General features: G+C 50.3%; 1 protein-coding gene across 1 annotated transcript; it reads left to right on the top strand.

Annotated features, from left to right (window-relative positions):
* Positions 1-1,956: 1,956 nt before the first annotated feature.
* LOC128836926 (zinc finger protein 883-like) lies at positions 1,957-18,672 on the top strand. Its single transcript, XM_054027659.1, has 4 exons — positions 1,957-2,360; positions 2,872-2,985; positions 7,327-8,254; positions 15,158-18,672. Exons 2-4 carry the CDS (start codon positions 2,907-2,909, stop codon positions 15,918-15,920), a joined length of 1,770 nt encoding a protein of 589 aa, XP_053883634.1. The 5' UTR covers positions 1,957-2,360; positions 2,872-2,906; the 3' UTR covers positions 15,921-18,672.
* The last annotated feature ends 474 nt before the right edge of the window (positions 18,673-19,146 follow it).

Below are 19,146 nucleotides of genomic sequence, written 5' to 3'. Positions count from 1 at the left end.
ACAGTGCAATGCCAGCAGGAGAGCTTCTCCCGCAGACATAGCTAATGCCGATTGTGGGGGGTGGTTTAATTATGTGGAGAGGCACGCTCTCTCCTGCCGGCATAGAGCGGCTCCATGGCAGATAGAATCATAGAATCATAGGCTTTAAGGTCAGAAGGGACCATTACGATCGTCTAGTCTGACCTCCTGCACAACGCAGGCCACAGAATCTCACCCACCCACTCCTGTAACAAACCCCTAACCTGTGTCTGAGCTACTGAAGTCCTCAAATCGTGCTTTAAAGACTTCAAGGTGCACAGAGTCCTCCAGCAAGTGACCCGTGCCCCACGCTGCAGAGGAAGGCGAGAAACCCCCAGGGCCTCTGCCAATCTGCCCCGGAGGAAAATTCCTTCCCGACCCCAAATATGGCCATCAGCTAAACCCTGAACATGTGGGCAAGACTCACCAGCCAGACACCCAGGAAAGAATTCTCTGTAGTAACTCAGATCCCACCCCATCTAACATCCCATCGTAAGCCATTGAGCATATTTACCGCTAATAGTCAAAGATCAATTAATTGCCCAAATAAGGCTATACCATCCCCTCCATCAACTTATCAAGCTTAGGGCTTGTCTATACTTACCGCGCTGGTTCGGCGGCAGGCAATCGAACTTCTGGGTTCGATTTATCGCGTCTAGTCTGGACGCGATAAATCGAACTCAGAAGTGCTCCCCGTCGACTCCGGTAATCCTGCTCGCCGCGAGGAGTACGTGGAGTCGACGGGGGAGCCTGCCTGCTGCATCTGGACGGTGGTAAGTTCGAACTAAGGTATGTCGACTTCAGCTACGTTATTCACGTAGCTGAAGTTGCGTACCTTAGTTCGATTTGGGGGTTTAGTGTAGACCAAGCCCTAGTCTTGAAGCCAGATACGTCTTACAGATCTTACAGCAGTGTAGACGCAGCCTTAAATTAAGCTGACTTAATTTTGTAGCATAGGCAGGGTGACCAGACAGCAAGGGTGAAAAATCAGGACGGGGCTGGGGGGTAACAGCCACCTAGAGAAGACAAAGCCCCAAATACTGGGACTGTCCCTATAAAATCGGGACATCTGGTCACCCTAGCACGGATCCCAGCTGCAGAGACAGGAGAGACCTATCTGTGGCCATGCCTGTACTGTAGTATAGGCATAGCCACCGATCTCTTCCTGTCTCTGCAGCTGGGATAAATTCACACGGCCAGATAAGTATCTTCAGTCACCCCAGCTCCCTCCCCTTGACCCTCAGGGCGAGGCCGGTTGTGTCAGAGACACACACCGCTTCCCTCCTCTCTGGCACCCGCACCCGCACCGAGAAACCCCAAACCGCAGGGGGAAGCCGGGCTTGCACGGCTTGCTGACAGCCAGGAACCATCGGGCCGGGAAATTTTCCCGGGGAGGCCCTTAGTGGGGCACCACCGGAGCCGATTCCTGTCCCCGAGGCTGGGCTGAGCTGCGGCTGCGGGCGCCCGGGTGAGCGGATCCCTGTCCCCGGGGAAAGGGCTCGGAGCGCGCGCGCGTCTGCCCCGCTCCCCTGCTAGCCCCGAGCGCCTTGCCGCGCCGGGGGAAGGGGCAGCGCCGGCGGGAGGCTTTTCAATCGCCCGGGGGCTCTGCAGGAAGGGTGGGGATGGGATGGGATGGGATGGGAAGGGAGGGGGGGCGGGGGGCTGTCTCCCCCCCGGGGGGGGGGGGCAGGGTAGGTTGGTGCTGAGGCTGGGGTGGGGGTGCATGGGGCAGAATTCATGCCAGACTATCTGTGATGCTGGAGCAATCTTTGTGTCTATCTGTCCATCCTTTCCTCTGTCCCTAGATCCTAGTGCTTCTATCTGTCTATCACCATACACACACCCCTTCATCTCTCCATCCCCTACACACCCCTCAGTCCCTGTCTCTCTCTCTCCCACCCCGTACACACCCCTCTCTCTCTCTCTCCATACAACCCCTCATCTTCATACACCCCTACGGTGACCAGACCGCAAGTATGAAAAATCGGGACAGAGTGTGCGGGGGTAATAGGTTCCCATATAAGAAAAAGCCCCGAATATCGGGACTGACCCTATAAAATTGGGACATCTGGTCACCCTATACACCCCTCTCTCTGTCTCTCTCTCTATGTATAGCTCCAAACATCTCACTCTCGGCCCCTCACAAACCCCTTCTCTCATACACCCCTCTCTTTCCCCATATACATCTCTTTCTTTCTTTCTTTCTCTTTCTACCTCTCTCCATCCCTAGATCTCATTATGCTGGGCTACCTGTATATCCTGTCCCAATGCCACAGTCTAGCTCCTCTGACTTGGAAAATGCAGTTCATTTGACCCTGAATCAATAAAGGAAGGTAAAACTGGTACGTTAAATTGAAATGAATTTGACAATTTCTTTGGTGGCGAACAGGAAAATTGGTTGGATATTTGAGGGCTAGTCACACAATGAAAAACAAAGATTGGGCAATCATTTCCCCCCACTAGTTGATGGGGGATAAATTAACCAGCTAGGTTTTTTTTTTTTAGTGAATATTATCCAGCCAGCTCTAATTATTATTATCAACACCATTATTTGCATTAGAGTAACAGCTAGAAGCCTCAACTGAGAATGTGGCACCATGGTACAGGGCACCGTCCATGCATATAGTAAAAGAACTTGCTGTCTAAAGCCTAGCCTACATACAGTTTTTGTACTGATATAACTATTGTGGTTTGTGTTTTGTTTTTTTTTTACTGAAATAATTATAGCCGTATATCCTCTAGGGTAAATGAAATTATACCAGTATTAAAGTCCTTATTCTGGTGGAGCTTGTTTCCTTTCTTGTACAGCTTTCGATGGACGTTGATTTAACCTATTTGCTTCCCCACAAGCAGGATTTCCAGTCCTTGAACTTCCTGTGATCTCCTGGATGGATCAAGAGGAAGAGCCGTGCATCCTGGATATCCAGGGCTCTGAGGAAAGAGACATCCAGAGAGACACACCCACAGGTGAGGAATGAGTGACATTGGCTCAGAGATTGTCCAGGAGTGAAGAGAAAAGCTGGGATCCCAGCAAAGCCACTGGATGCCTCCCCGGTTCTGTTTTTTTCTCATCTCATCTCATTCAGTATCATCCAACCAGGTGTCCTAGCCTCCTGGCACTCACAGCATAGGCCCCTGTATATTACTTTGCCATGGCATCCACACATTGACACAAAATCATGCTTCAAATTCCAATTTTTGTTTCACTCGTAGGCTTGCAAAGAAATTCTTAAAAGCAAAATCCATTATATTGATGCAGTGATGTCTACCTGACCCTGCCAACAACGTGAAACAATTGTGTGTTTGTAAATTGCCCCATTCGTTGCAAAGGGGTATTGACTCTGAAACCTAACAATGGCAATTTAAATATTCAGACTGTTCACTGTTTCACTGCTGATCATTTTAACAGAAACATCCAGCTAGTGTTCTTATTCCACTGTACCTGACTCCCCAAAAGCTACAGCTGCCTTTACCCACCTACCATAGCCTGCAGTCTTACTTCCCACACTGAAAAAAGTGGAATTAAACAAACAACTCAGGGGAGTTAGATTATTTCTTTCCACAGCTAATGCATTCTTTTTAAAAGTCCATTTAAAATTAATTAAATGAATAAAATAAATAATGAATTTTGCATGCACTGGACCGCATGGAGAAGCCTGAGCAGGGCTGAGCCGTGTGGTCTGAGCGGTTTCCCTGGGATTGGTGGCAAATTCAGTGGCCAGGGGTTTGTTTGGCTAGCTCCGTCTGTGAGAGAGAGCTGGAAAGCCAGCTGACAGGGACAGAAGAAGTTATATGCATGACACTGAATGGACTAGAGGAGCAGACTTGGAAGTAGTGAGCAAGGAAAGTGCCTACTGTTGGTTTTTTTCCTACTGTGTTCAGGGAAACAAGCCTTTGTGTGTATTCTTTGTAAACAAAGTGGATTGAACCAAAGAATATACCTGACTCATATGATCAATTTCTTCTCCTAATGGAAACAACCTGGCAAAACATGCATCCGATGAAGCGGGTTTTAGCCCACGAAAGCTTATGCTCAAATAAATGTGTTAGTCTCTAAGGTGCCACAAGTACTCCTGTTCTTTTTGCGGATACAGACTGACACGGCTGCTACTCTGAAACCTGGCAAAACCTTGAATATTGTCTATCTGGTCAGGCCAAAGGGGTCACACTGGTGTGAAGGTGGGATGGATTTTCCAAGAGAGAAACCGAGAGTTGTATTCCTGTTAAACCAAGCTGGAACAGATAATGGAGGTGCTTGCAGAAATCAAAGATGGCTAGAAGGAATTAAAACAAGACCTAAAATAGTAGCTGGAGCCTTCTCAAAAGGAATTAAAGCAACATCTAGAGGTTTCCCAGAAAGGACTGAGAAATGACCTGCATTCGGAGATAGTATCTTTGTTGGCACAGCAGTTACAACGTATTCGGGCAAATTTCAAAGCCCAGCTACAAAACATCCACTCCAGACTGGCAAGACAGATCAGTGAGGTGACCAGCAAACTGACTATCATAGACCAAAAGGTTTTCCAGGAAATAGAGGAGACCAAGGAAGTTATGGCCAGCTTGGAACATGCTAACAGTGATGAGCTACAGCAAGGACTTGAGGAGCTAAAAGATCTCCTAAAGAAGGAATTTAAAGGGTCACAGACCACAGTGGAAGTCAGTTGCCTGGATAAGGAATCAGGCCAGCCAGAGAACTTGGGTAAGACCAGACATTTGTAACCCTCAGAGAGTTTGGACTGTCTGTCCCAGTCAAGTAATACAAAAGCCCACTATCTTTGAGGGAAAGCTCCCTGGGAGGGTTATTTGGCTCAGTTTAATATCCTAGCTCCAATGAATGTCTGGGGAGATGAACTGAGAGGGGGGTCTCTAGCAGCTGACTTGAGTGGTCCAGCTCTGATGGTGTGGCAGAACTTACCCGAGAAAAGAGACTGAGTTATCCAGATTTGGTACAAGCCCTTGTTTTCCGGTTTGGGGCTAGTCATCGATCTGAGCTGGCCAGGGCATAGCTAAGGGCTAGAAGAAGAGGGAAAGAAGAAACTCCACCTGAACTGGCAGAGGACTTGCAGAGATTTGTGTTCCTGGCTTACCCAGATACCAGTGAGGCCTTCCAGGATACATTAGCAATGGACCGATGTATAGATGCTCAGCTGGACTTGGACTTGGCCCCCTGCCGCCAAAGACCCCAGGCTCCCTGAATCCTCTGGGCGGCCCTGGCTCAGAGAGGCTGTGGAATTTGCCACAGAACTTTAATCTTTCCTTGCAGCAGACCAGGAAGTAGCCGCTAGAGAGGAAGATGTTTCCCATGAGCTTTGTAAGTACAGTTCTGTGTCTAATGTGCCTGCTGGAACAGAAGATTCTAATCTGGTTCATGACATTTTTGAGTGATTGGAAAAGTTGTTCAGTTTGTAAACCAATGGAAATTGGTAATAATGCAAAAATGAAGGGTAACAGTTCATTTAAATACTGGTATTTGTGAAAAAAATTATCCACTAAAAGAATAGTTATAAATTTAAGGCAAGCCGGAACTGAGCGTCACAAACACTTAGTGAAAATCCATCATCCAAACTGGGAAATGAGAAGCACCAAGATGAAGGGGGAAAGCTTGGAACTACAAGGATCAGCTCCACAGTCTTTGCTAAGATCTGGGCAGTTCAACAACAATAATGGGAGTATGAACATGTAATATGATCCTGTTACATATTCATATGAATATATGTAATAAGATCTGTGAAATGCATAAGAATAATGGACATTGGCTCAGAGATAACAGTTATTAGACCAGACGTGTTAACCATGTTATGGAATAGAGGATCTAAAATTGAAGCAGCTACGTGGTCCCAAATGGAGACAGTGACTGGGGAACATGCACCAGTCCAAAAGTAGGGAAAATTGGGTTTGAAAACTGGACCTCGGGAATTTGAGCAAGAAGTTGATAGCCAATAGAGTGGAGGATCTGACAGTTGGTTTGGATTTCATTATGACTAATTACTGTAATAAATACCAGGAAAGCTGTCTTACAGATTCATTCTGTAGAAATTCCCTTGAAAGATGTTGCCTAGGTGAAACAAATTGTTTGTAAATAACTGGTTTGCTGTGAGCAAATTGTCGTACCTTCAGGGGGTAAAAACCATAAGAACAGCTACATGTGGTGGTAGCTTTCCAGCAAGGGGAAGATAGGGAGTAGTGAGACCTGCTTTAACACCCAGGGGGAATTCTAGCTCCTATAGTTCTTGTGGAACTGAAGCAGGAACAGATCTCTGTTCATTTGCTGAATGTTTCAGACAAACAGCAAATAGTACAAAAAGGGACCCACAGTGGCAAAATGAGAACCTATCGATCGAGTAAATGCCGGTATAGGGGAAAAAAAACTAGAGAGGCGAAAGGGGTGAAGGTGAGCTCCCAGAGGCTATGTCTATACTATGGTGGTAAGTCAACCTACGCTACACAACTCCAGCTATGTACCTTAGGTCGAGTTACTGTGGGGTCTACACCGCAGGGGGTCGATGGGAGAAAATCTCCCATCACTTACCTTACTCTTCTCGTCGGGGGTAGAGTACAGGGATCGACTGGAGAGCGATCAGCAGTCGATTTGGCGGGTCTTTACTAGACCCGCTAAATGGACAGCCGGTGGATCGATCTCAAAGTGTTGATCCCAGCTCTAGTGTAGACCTGCCCAGAGTTTCTATTGAACTTGTTCCAATGCAGTGTTGTACATTTTAATGACTAGCAGCAGAACGGTCTAAGAGACTTTCTGGTTAGGAATCTAATTGTTCTGAGTCTACGAAAGATCTAGATTGTACTGCCCTGGTCCACCACAAGGTTGACATTTAACAGCCACCTGACCATTTACCAGAAGCAAAAAGGGAAGAGGTTTTACAAGCCACTGAAGAAATGAATCAGGAAGATATAACTGAGCCTTCAACCAGTTCTTGGGCCTCACCCATAATGCGGGTTAAGAAATAAAGATGGCAGCACCAGATTCTGCGTGGAGTATAGAAAACCACTTTAAAGGATTCATTAAATAGATGATTCCCTGAATGCTATAGCAGGTTCACTTTGGTTTTCCACAATGATTCTTAAAAGTGGCTGTTGGCAAGTGGAAGTAGGAATGGAATTCACAGCAGGCCAAGGCCTGTGGCAATTTAAAGTGATGGCTTTCAGCACCCATCTAGATTGATCCCTGGTAGGAGCCTGTCCCATCCTTTCCTTGAGTGACATTGGAGCAGAATCCAGAGTCTGGAGGGATGGATTTGAGTCCTGGTTTCCACACTTGCCTACTGTGGTTTAATTCTCTTCTTCTCTCGGCAGGTGACAGGGCGGCAAGTGAGGATGAGGTGAATCCTCAGCAGGAAGTGGAGCCGTGTGGGACGGTCTCGGGGCTTGTTCCAGCCTGCCAGAGCCAGGGTGGACCAGGGAGGCTGCGTGTGAACCCTCCGAAGATGAGGCGTCGCCGGTCTGCCCACCGTGAGAGAGGATTCATCAACCTGCTGGGCATCCTGGAGCCCCGGCGCCCGGCAGATAAGCCCTACCGGTGCACAGAGTGCGAGAAGAGCTTCAGCCAGAGCTCGAATCTCATCGAGCACCAGCGGATCCACACGGGCGAGCGCCCCTTCACCTGCAGCGAGTGCGAAAAGAGCTTCAGCCGCAGCTCCACCCTCATCGAGCACCAGCGCACGCACACGGGCGAGAAACCCTACACCTGCCCCGAGTGCCAGCGCAGCTTCAGCCGCAGCTCCACCCTGACCGAGCACCAGCGCACCCACACCGGGGAGACCCCTTTCCACTGCCCCGAGTGCGGCAAGAGCTTCAGCCGCACCTCCAACCTGGTGAAGCACCTGCGCACCCACACGGGCGAGAAACCCTACGGCTGCAGGGAGTGCGGCAAGCGCTTCAGCCTCAGCTCCAACCTCATCAAGCACGAGCGCACCCACACCGGGGAGAAGCCCTTTGCCTGCGGGGAGTGCGGCAAGCGCTTCAAGAAGAAGACCCACCTGGTGTCCCACCACCGCACCCACACCGGGGAGCGGCCCTACGAGTGCACGGAGTGCGGCAAGCGCTTCAGCCAGAGCTCCACCCTCATCGAGCACCAGCGCATCCACACCGGCGAGAAGCCTTTCCGCTGCCCCGACTGCGGGAAGTGCTTCTGTGTCAGCTCCAACCTCATCAAGCACCAACGCATCCACACCGGAGAGAAGCCCTACGGCTGCAGCGCCTGTGGGAAGAGCTTCCGCTACAAGCCCCAGTTCACCCGCCACCAGAAGCTGCACCAGGGGGACGGGGAGGAGCCAGTGGCCGTCCTGACCCTGGGACCGTGGGCTGCAGCAGCCCCACTCATACAGATCACAGAGACTGTTTAAAGCGGGCAAGCTCCCACCCCGGGGATGAGGGGGATCAGGGACTAGAGTCAGCGTGTGGTTGAGCTCTGTTAGGCCAAGCGCAGAGCTGGAATTGACTTGTGTTTCTCCAAGCTGTTTGGCCCAGCTCTGATTCACTTGCAGTTGGAGTTTCTCTGATTCCTGTTTTAAGAATATGGGAATTCCTGATGGGCTCGTCTAGCTCCGCATTCTTCCTCCAACACTCCCGCGCAGACCGACGTGGTATTCCTCCTCCTGCTTCGCTGCATCTAACCATGTATCCCCACTCCTTGCTATTCCACATCAGACTAATGGGCCCATCTAACCTGATACGCCTTCTTCCCTGCTTCCCCAGATCAGATCAATAGGTCTGTCTAGTCAGTATCATCCCCCTTTCCTGGTGGATCAAAATATCTGAAAGTTTCCCATTCAGCTCCCTGCTGCCCCAGGTCAGCCCGATGGGACTGTCTAGCCCAATATCCCCCCTACTCCTTGCCATGTTGGATCAGACTAATGGGCCCATCGAGCCCAATATCTCCCACGCCCATCCCTGCAGCACCAGTTCAGACTAATGGTCCATCTGGTCCAGTATCCTACCTCCAAGAGTGGCCAATGCTAGATGCTGCAAAGGAAATGTTGAATGCACTTCACTCTGCTGTGTACCATTGAGGGAGAAAGCAGTTCCTTCCGGACTGCAACTGGCTCTCGGCTTCCATGATGGATCATGAGGGTCAAATGTCCTTGACGTTTCAGTGTTTATCCTGTCCATTGTCACTGCAGGTGCTATTCTTATTCCTACAAACATCAAATCCTTTTTTTTTTTTAATGATTTAGTGAGATACTTGCCTCCATAATATCCTGCTGCAGGGAATTCCACAGGTTAACAATATCACTTTCTATTGTCATTCCCTGTCAATACAGCGGAGGAAATCCCGCAAAGCAGGCTAAGTCCTTTGGAAGGCTGTTGTTTCTTAGATCTTGACTACAATTAGTTTGCGGCAGCAGGGTGTCAGTCTGCTCTGTGCTAGCCTGCCACTGACTAGCTGTCCCTGTGGACCTTACTGACACGTATTAGTAGTTCATTAATGCACTTTGATCTAGTTCAATTTCAAAGAAGACTTTCTGCCAACATTTAGTCTGCAGCAAGCTAGTGTGGAGTCGATTCACAACCAAGCTTGCCACAAACTAAATGTTTGTGTAGACAAACCCTTAGACTGTGGACAGCAAGTCCTTGAGCTGGCAGCCTCCGCTCTTACAGGATCTGGACAGGCATCTGAGGCCTAATGCCACTGCAAAAGGAGCAAATGTCTGGAAGATCAGAGGTTGAGTGGAAACCCTCCCCCTCTCCCCCCCCCCCCCCCCCCCCCAGAATCTAAAAACATTCTAGTTATTGCAAGAGGTGGGGACCTTGAGTAGGTAGCATGGCCTGAAGCCATCACCATTTGATGGTATAGGAGTCCCTTACATGGAACGAGTTGATTGGGTCTCAGTCTTGTTCTTAGCAGGATGGGTCTGTCTGCCACAAAATCGCCATTACATTGGCACTAAGTAGCTCCGTTGTTGGCAGTAAGGCTAAAGCCTGAAAAGGGGCCGAATTCACCTTTGCCCCTTATGGAGGCAGTATCGTAATATGAGGCACAAAGGCGTTGTGTGTCCCTGTGCTACCCATTCGGGGGGGATATGCCAAGAGCTTCGGTCTGGTGCCCTCCATTTTGTCTTGTTTCATCCAAACTGGCTGGAGCAAGATGTGGCCACGGCTCACAAAGCTGCGGGGAGCGAGGCAGAGGTGCCAGAGGGCAGAAGGAGCGTTTCAGATTCCAGCTCGGACTGGGATCCCCAGGAGCTTCAGGAGAGACCAGGAGACTCATTGCTTCTCCTGGGAAATTGGATGGAGTGATTTGTTAAGACAAGTGTCCTCTTGTCTTCTAGACATCAGCCATTGGGGGAAATAAACCATCTTCCTGTCTCAGATGGTTAGACTAGATGACCCTTGTGGTCCCTTCCAACCCTGTGGTTCTGTGATTCTATTTTTTTGGACAAACCCACAGGCACCTGCCAAGATGGAGCAAGTAGAAAGGTTTTTGCCTGTACACTGCACTGGTTCTGTCCCCCTCCAAGGCTAAGAACGTGGTGCATGACTGGGCAGAGGATGCTGATGCTGTGTGAGAGCCAAGGGAGCCTGTGAACTATGGGGAGATGGATTTGATCTGGACAGATGTCTCTCTATTTCCCCCTTTTTTTTTTTTTTTTTTTTACTGTAAAGCTTGGGACTTAATCTCTATTTGAATGGGGTGGGGGGAAGAGTGGTAGTGGGGAGTGCCTGAATGTTGAGGTCACCTAATGGCTCTCTTCAGCGACTGCAGAATCTCAGTTGCCTCCTGTACCTTCAGCTTGTAGGTCACTAATGCAAATCCGCCTAGGACAGTTGCAGTTAGCATTCCGTTGACCCCTTGTATGAAACGAGTCTGTTGAGCCTCGGTCTGCTTCCCAGCAGGCGAGCATCCACATCCCTTAATCACCAGCACTAATCCTTAGCTGAGGCTGAGGACTAAATGGATCACAGGGACGGAGCTCCCTTCTTGTTCTCCATCCCCAAGACATCCCTTCAAGGCAGGGTTGAACCCGTTCTGGGAGTACACAGAGGATCCAGTCTCCAGGGCAGGGTGAGGCACAGCGGAAGGGGCACAGGGTGCGTGTATTGGGCAAGCTCCATCTCACACTTCCCAGGCTCCTGTGAACATACCTAGAGAATCCAGTCTCCCAGGGCACCTTTCCCTGGGATTAAATTCACACCCAAATATAAACTCAATAGTATTTTTAATAAAGCAAAATGTAAACTAGGGATAATTCAAAGAGGTTGCTTCTGACAGGAGTTAGCCCTGTGATTCTGGAGTGATGATCGCACAGGTAGGTAGGTAGGTAGACAGGAGGTGATGTTTATGGTTGCAAACCCCTGTATTAAGAGGGATTACTATATTAGACTCTTAATGGTTATAAAGACAACATTCTTAGGCGCTTGATTGTGGTGTTACATTGCCATATAGACTAGTTCTTATGTGTTTTTACAGCCCTACTTTGAGATAATGTTACAGCTGAGATTTTAATTCTCACACAAAAGCCAGGTTGAAATTCAAAGCAAAGCTTTTGATCTTGAATATTAACTCTACTCATTATGAATAGACACTAGAATAGGGTCCTTCCGTTAATATGATGGAAAAGAGGGGTGGTCTGAGCAGAGGACTGGATATCACGATTCCTGGATTCTGATCTCAGCTCGATGAGAGGAGTGGGATCTAGTGGTTACAGTGTGAGGGGAAGGAGGGAGAATTGGAAATCAGGATCCCTGGATTCTATTTCTAGCTCTGAGAAGGGAATAGAGTCTGGTGGTTAGAGCTAGGGGGTAGCAGGATCAAGATTCCTATGTTGTATTTCCAGTTCTGTTACTGACTTGCAGTGTGACTTCAGAGGACATATCTCAACTGAGTTATTCCTGATTTACACCTGTGTAAGTGAGAGCAGAAGCAGACGCAGAGACCTTGCGATTTGATCCATGCAATGCGCAGTTCTTTATATTCCGTTCTCAAAACACTGGAACATCCAGTTCCTCACTAAATATTCTGGGTAGTACAGTCCAACATGCATTTCCTAAACTAAAGAGTACTGTAAATAGACCTATGATTAGAGGACATTCCAAACACTAGATGGACAAATTGCTACATTACTTAGGGTCCATAGGCAGTGACACAAATGGCAACCTGATATTAAAGCGGGGAAACATTGCATATCCATTGTGGTAATGATTTAGCACATAGTGTCGTTTAGCAGAATGCCATGGGAAATGACCCAGTGTTGAGTGATTATGTAATAAAGGATCATATTGTTTAATTTGATAAATAGGGGGCTCTTACTTGACCACATCAGTCTGGGTCATTCTGTCCAGTTCTGTTTTGTAAATGTAACAGATTTTCTTTTTGTGAATTTTAATGTAAACTATGCTGACTTCTTGTTGGCTAGCCAGATTGCACATGCAGTACTGCCAACCCTAAGTGTTCAAAGTCCATGAATCAGTGTCCTCCATCCCCCAAAAGATAGGCTTAAAAACTCATGACTTTTTTAAACATGAGAAATTTGTGGTTCTTTTTCTTTGCTTTCTTTGAGCCTTTAGAGGCCACCTTTTCACACTTTTCTCTGTAACCACAAGGGCTAGAAACTTATTTTTTGGAATGAAGCCTGAGATTTTTTACATAGGCAGATAAGTTCAGGAGTTGCGATGCTAAGAAAAACAAGTATTGTGTGACTTGCGATAAAATCACAAGAGCTGACAACACTACATACATGAAACATCCACTATATGAATCAATCTAACTCCAAAACCACTTGAGATGCTTATGATAACACAGGGGATTTAGCTTTAACTGTCAATACTAGTAGGGCTAATCTCTCTGTGCGTCGGTCACTGTAGGACTCCTATGTCAGAGATGCTCTTGAATCCATTCATTAAATCAAATGTTACTGTGTCGTTTTGTGTTGGCAGACATAACTCAGGTTCTCCGCTCTTGTGTCTCTGATTGTTTTGTACTGACCGTATTCCTGCTTAACTGCTCCTGTTTTCTTTCTTTCTTGTAAAACATCAGTAGACTGTCACCGAAAATAAATGTGAAAGTCCCTGAAATGTCAGCTTTGTCTTGCAGTGCGCTGTGAAAGTGGTGCCTAGTGATTAGAGCTGGGGTGAGTCTGGAGTCCTGGGTTCTGTTCTCAGCTCTGGGAGGGGAGTGGGCTCTGGTGGGTAAGAGCTGGGGGGGCTGGGAGCCAGGACTCCTGGGTTCTATCCTCAGCTCTGGGAGGGAAGTGGACTCTGGTGAGTTAGAGCAGTGGGGGGGGCTGGGAGCCAGGACTCCTGGGTTCTATCCTCAGCTCTGGGAGGGAAGTGGACTCTGGTGGGTTAGAGACAGGACTCCTGGGTTCTATCCCCAGCTCTGGAATGGAAGCGGACTCTGGTGGGTTAGAGCAGTGGGGGGGCTGGGAGCCAGGACTCCTGGGTTCTATCCTCAGCTCTGGGAGGGAAGTGGACTCTGGTGGGTTAGAGCAGGGCGGGGGCTGGGAGCCAGGACTCCTGGGTTCTATTCCCAGCTCTGGGAGGGAAACGGATTCTGGTGGGTTAGAGACAGGTGGGCTAGAACCAGGACTCCTGGGTTCTATTCCCAGCTCTGGGAGGGAAACGGATTCTGGTGGGTTAGAGACAGGTGGGCTAGAACCAGGGCTCCTGGGTTCTATCCCCAGCTCTGGGAGGGAAGTGGACTCTGGTGGGTTAGAGCAGGGGGGGGGCTGGGAGCCAGGACTCCTGGGTTCTATCCCCAGCTCTGGGAGGGGAACGGATTCTGGTGGGTTAGAGCGGGGGGCTGGGAGCCAGGACTCCAGCCTGGGTTCTCGTCCCAGCTCTGGGAGGGGAGTGGGGTCTCACAACTAAAGAAGCGGGGAGCTAGGATACATGAGTTCCCCTGCCAGCTTTGCGAGGTGGTGATAAGGGGCAGATCATGCTGTGAAGGGAGGGAACCCTGGGGGAGGGGGGGGTTAAGAGAGAATGGTGCATGCTGGGATACCAGATGACAATGGGGCAACAGCTCATCCTTATTAATAACAGTGTATCCTGCAGGAACCAAAAACAGTGAGGCCCTCTAGGCCTGTCTGTCTCCCTTGGTCTCCTAGCAACAGCCGCTCCCCCCCTTCCCCTTCATCACGTGACCCGGGGGCTATGACATCATCACCGGGTTCCCCCTGGAATGCTGGGCTGAGCCGATGGCCCGGTCTCTGCAGGGAGCCCCGGCTGCAGCCTGGTCCCGCCCGCTGAGCGGGATTCCCAGCGCCTGCCCCGCTCGCCCACATGGAGCGCGGGGCCGAGCCGCGGGGCCCGGCTGGGCGGGGCTCCGCCGAAAGGGAGCTCCCAGGTGATGAATCAGTGACACCGGCTCGCAGGGTCCGGGGGAGGAGGGAACAGCTGGGACCCCAGCAGGGCTTCCCCCTTCCCCTTTGTCTGGCTCAGGACCTGATGCTAGGCTCCTGCCTGTCCTGAGGACCCCCATTCCCTGCCCCCCCCGGCTCAGATGGGATGTTGGGGCAGAACCAGCCTCTCCTCTCCCCTCGGGGGAAAGGTCTGTCAAGGATTCAGTCCTTGTTGATTAGGGTCTTTTACATCCTTTGCCAACCCCTTTCTCCCTGCTGCAGGGTAGGAATTCCTTTCCCCAGCCGCTAAGCAGGTTACGTAGATCATCCTCCAATCGAGGGATCACCGATGGTGATGATTCATTAGGTGTATTACGATAGCCTCTATGAGCCCAGTCATGGATCAGGGTCCCCCTGTGCTAGGTGCAGTACATTATGTAGTAGGTGTATTACAGTAGGGCTTAGCAGCCATTGTGCTGGATGCTGTAAAGACACGGAGCAAACAGAGAGTACCTGCCCCAAAGAGTTGACAATCCAAGCGCTTTGCTGGCCGTCAGAAGACATAATCACAGTGGTCCCTTCTATCCTGATAATCTATTAATCCTTCTTCTCCTGGCAGCTGTCGGGACAACAAGTAAAGCAGAGCCACATGGGACATCCTCCAGTGTCCGTGTCCCGGGAAACCAGCAGAGAGACCCTCCAAGGAGGAGACGGATTAAACACGCTTGCTCCGAGCCGGGCTTCATCAACCTTCTGGGCATCCTGGAACCTCCCCGCCCTGCCGCCCGGCGGCCAGCGGACAAGCCCTACCGGTGCACGGAGTGCGAGAAGAGCTTCGGCCAGAGCTCGGTGCTGATCGAACACATGCGGATCCACACGGGCGAGCGCCCCTTCGTCTGCGGCCAGTGTGGCAAGCGCTTCAGCCAGAGCTCCACTCTGCTGGGCCACCAACGCACGCACACGGGCGAGAAGCCTTTCACCTGCCCCGAGTGCCAGCGCAGCTTCAGCCGCAGCTCCGCCCTGACCGAGCACCAGCGCACCCACACCGGGGAGACCCCTTTCCACTGCCCCGAGTGCGGCAAGAGCTTCAGCCGCACCTCCAACCTGGTGAAGCACCTGCGCACCCACACGGGCGAGAAACCCTACGGCTGCAGGGAGTGCGGCAAGCGCTTCAGCCTCAGCTCCAACCTCATCAAGCACGAGCGCACCCACACCGGGGAGAAGCCCTTTGCCTGCGGGGAGTGCGGCAAGCGCTTCAAGAAGAAGACCCACCTGGTGTCCCACCACCGCACCCACACCGGGGAGCGGCCCTACGAGTGCACGGAGTGCGGCAAGCGCTTCAGCCAGAGCTCCACCCTCATCGAGCACCAGCGCATCCACACCGGCGAGAAGCCTTTCCGCTGCTCCGACTGCGGGCGCGGCTTCTACGTCAACTCCAAGCTGGTCAAACACCGGCGCATCCACACCGGGGAGAAGCCCTACGGCTGCAGCGCCTGTGGGAAGAGCTTCCGCTACAAGCAGCAGTTCACTCGCCACCAGCAGCTGCACCAGGGGGAGGAGCCGGTGGCTGTCCTGACCCTGGGTGGGGTCAACGTCCTCCTAACTTAAAGTACAGGAATTCCTTGGGCCTCCTGTCTTGGAGCATGGGAATTCCTTGTCCGATTTCCTGCAGCTCTGGGAGTGGGGTCTAGTGTGTGTGTGTGTGTGGGGGGGGGTGTGGAGGGAAGGCTGAGAGTCAGGACTGCTGGGTTCAATCCCTGGCTCTGGAAGGGGAGTGGAATTTAGTGGTTAGAACAGGTGGAGGCAGGACTCCTGGGTTCTCTTCCTGGATCTGGGAGGGGATTGAGGTCTGGGGGTAGAGCAGGTGGGTGGCAGTCAGGACTCCTGGGTTCTACCTAGAGTTTTTGGGGCGGGGGAGTGGGGTCTAGTGGGTTAGTGCAAGGCGGGGCCGCCAAGAGTCAGCACTAATGAATTCCGTTCCCAGCTGTGATTGGGTATTTGGAAATTTGTGTGGGGGAAGGAGGTTGGGAGTAGCTGAAAACTGATGTTATGGGGATCCTTGGTTTAAGCTACCAGGACATCACCAGAGCTAACCTCCAGGTTAGTGGTTCAAATCTAGCTGAGACAAGGTGCTCCCAGCCTGAGAGATACTAATTCAGTGTGTTGGAACCCTTCCCACAGCAAAACTGCCCTGGGATTCCCCTCCCATCTAGGGCATGGTGGTCACACACCTGTTCATGACTCACCCTTCCATTATAGCGACTAACAGACTGTAGACTCTCAACAGTTCCAAAGGCAGTGTTCTCGGTCTCTTGGCTGTGTTATATCGGTTTGTATGCGCTCATTGTGTGTTTGTGTGTATTGGTAAAATACCAACCCTGCACTGATAGCGTGCTGAGGTTGAGACATATAAGTAGTTGCAGGAAGGTCGGGGGGGAATTAAAGTCTAAACTTCCCACCTCAGTATTAACCTCATTGCACCAAGTCATTGTAACAGGGTCCATCCATTGCAGCAGAAGAGAGGAGGAGTCTAAGGGCTTATCTGCATTGGCAAATTGACTGCAGTAGATCCCTATGTGGGTTCTCTGTTCTGAGAGAAGAGGGATTTGAGTCTAGAGTAAGGGCATGGCTACACTTGCAGATGTAGAGCGCTTTGAGTTAAACCAGCCTTCGGCGAGCGCAGTAGGGAAAGCGCTGCAGTCTGTCCACACTGACAGCTTCAAGTGCACTGGTGTGGCCACATTTGCAGCACTTGCAGCGGCACTGGGAGCGGTGCATTATGGGCAGCTATCCCAGCATGCAAGTGACTATACAACGTGCTTTTCAAATGGTGGGGGTGGAGTGGAGTGTGACAGGGAGTGTGTTGTGTGTATGTGGGGGGCGAGAGAGTGGGGTTTTGGGGGGCTGAGAGTATGTCAGCATGTTGTCTTGTAAGTTCAGACAGCAGCAGACCCCTCTTTCCCCCCGCCTCTCTCACAGCATTCCACAGTAATGGGTGCTTTGTCTCGGAGCAGATAAGCAGCCGGCTGTCAGAAACGGAGATTTGAAAGGGCATATCGGCATGCCTGCAGTGATTCCAAACAATGACAAGAGTGGCCACTTGACTTAAGGGGATTATGGGATGTTTCCGGAGGCCGATCAGAGCGCAGTAATGCAACACCCCGTTCACACTGACGCCCGGGCGTTGTAGTCAAGGCACATTATACGTTACTCCACTCGCCGAGGTGGAGTACCAGAAGCGCTCTAGCTGTGGAGTCAGAGCGCTCTACGTGTCTTGCCAGTGTGGATGGGTAATGAGCTAGGGCGCTCAGGGCTGCTTTAATGCGCTCTAACTCGCAAGTGTAGCCAAGTCCTAAGTGGTTCACTTCAGAAGCTCACTAATTTTCCAGAATAGAGTGGCCACTTGGGGAGCTTATTCCACATAGATTCTGGTCAGTTTCCCCATATAGACAAGCCTTAAAAGGAGAATTGAGAGCCAGTATTCCTGGTGTCTCTTCTCCTCTAAGGGTGGAGTGTGTGGTCTAGTTAGAGTAGAGAGGACTGGGAGTCAGGACGCCTGGATTCTATTTCTATCTCTGCTGCTGACCATAAGGGGGCAAGTAATTTCCTCGCTCTCAGTTTCCCTACTCTTAAATAGGGTGATAACACTACTGAGCTGAGTTTTTATTAGTTAATATTTATAAGCGCGATATAAGTATTAGTACTGTAAGTAGACCTACCACTAGAGGGCATTCAGTACACTATGTGGATGAATTATGATGTTATTTAGGGTCAATAGACAGTGACTCAAATTACTACCTCCTTGCATCTGAGGCTATGATGGAAAAAAGATGCATATCCCTGGTGTTACGTACTGTCCGGTGTTGTTTGGCTGAGTGCTATGCTCAAATGGGCCATTGTTGAGTGGTCACATAGTAAAGGGTCATAGTTTATTCTAGTAATACTGGGCTATAGTCTTGGATCGTCCTAATTCTGTTTTGTGAATTTCAACCTAGTGGGTTTTAGTTTTGTGAATTTAAATGTAACCCAAACAGATGTTCTGGTCATTGGCCAAACTATACCCATAGCTGTTGGCAACACAAATCAAAGGCCTAAAGACAATGCTTACAGTAATGTAAGAGATTCCCTTTAGCTAGTTCTGATATACTGTTTGCTGGTCCATGGATAGAAACCAACAATTTTATACACATACTTGAGTCATTATGTTGGCATAAAGTTTCATTGTGTCATGTTTGGAGGGGGAAGGAACCTAGATTCTCTCCTCCCTGTCTGTGGTTTTCTTGTATTGACTGTACTCCTGGTTAACTGATAATGTTTTCTTTGACGTAAAACCTCAATAAATGATATATATTTCAAAATCCTTATCAGATTGGCAGTGTGTTTTATAGGCACTTTGGGAGGGGAAGTGGGTTGCAGCACGGGAGGCTGGGAACCTGGACTTATGGGTTATCTATCCCAGCTCTGGGAGGGGAGTGGGGTCGAGTGGGTTAGAGCAGGGGGGAGGGGAGCTAGGACTCCTGGGTTCTATGCAGGGGGATGGGGTGATAGTGAGGGGCGCAGGCTGGACGATGGGGAGTGGTGCATGCTGGGACATGGAGGGGCAATGGGACAAGGAGCAATTCATGCTGGGATACTAGGGTGACCAGGTGTCCGGTTTTCGACCTGAACGCCCAGTCGAAAAGGGACCCTGGTGGCTCTGGTCAGCACCGCCAACTGGGCCGTTAAAAGTCCGGTCGGCGGTGCTGTGGAGCTAAGGCAGGCTAGTCCCTACCTGTCCTGGCAGCGTGCTGCACCCCGGAAGCAGCCAGCAGGTCCGGCACCTAGGCCGGGGGGG

Source organism: Malaclemys terrapin, chromosome 4, assembly GCF_027887155.1.
Source record: "Malaclemys terrapin pileata isolate rMalTer1 chromosome 4, rMalTer1.hap1, whole genome shotgun sequence".
NCBI lineage: Eukaryota > Metazoa > Chordata > Testudines > Emydidae > Malaclemys > Malaclemys terrapin.
The sequence above is the reverse complement of the archived record's forward strand: the minus strand, read 5'-3'. Positions and strand labels throughout refer to the sequence as shown.

Excerpts from the sequence above, each read along its gene's own strand:
- LOC128836926 (XM_054027659.1), top strand. The coding sequence starts at position 2,907 with ATGGATCAAGAGGAAGAGCCGTGCATCCTGGATATCCAGGGCTCTGAG. Across the intron at positions 2,986-7,326 it reads CCAGAGAGACACACCCACAG|GTGACAGGGCGGCAAGTGAG; the intron begins GTGAGGAATGAG and ends TTCTCTCGGCAG. Across the intron at positions 8,255-15,157 it reads GGGAAGAGCTTCCGCTACAA|CTCGGTGCTGATCGAACACA; the intron begins GCCCCAGTTCAC and ends CTTCGGCCAGAG.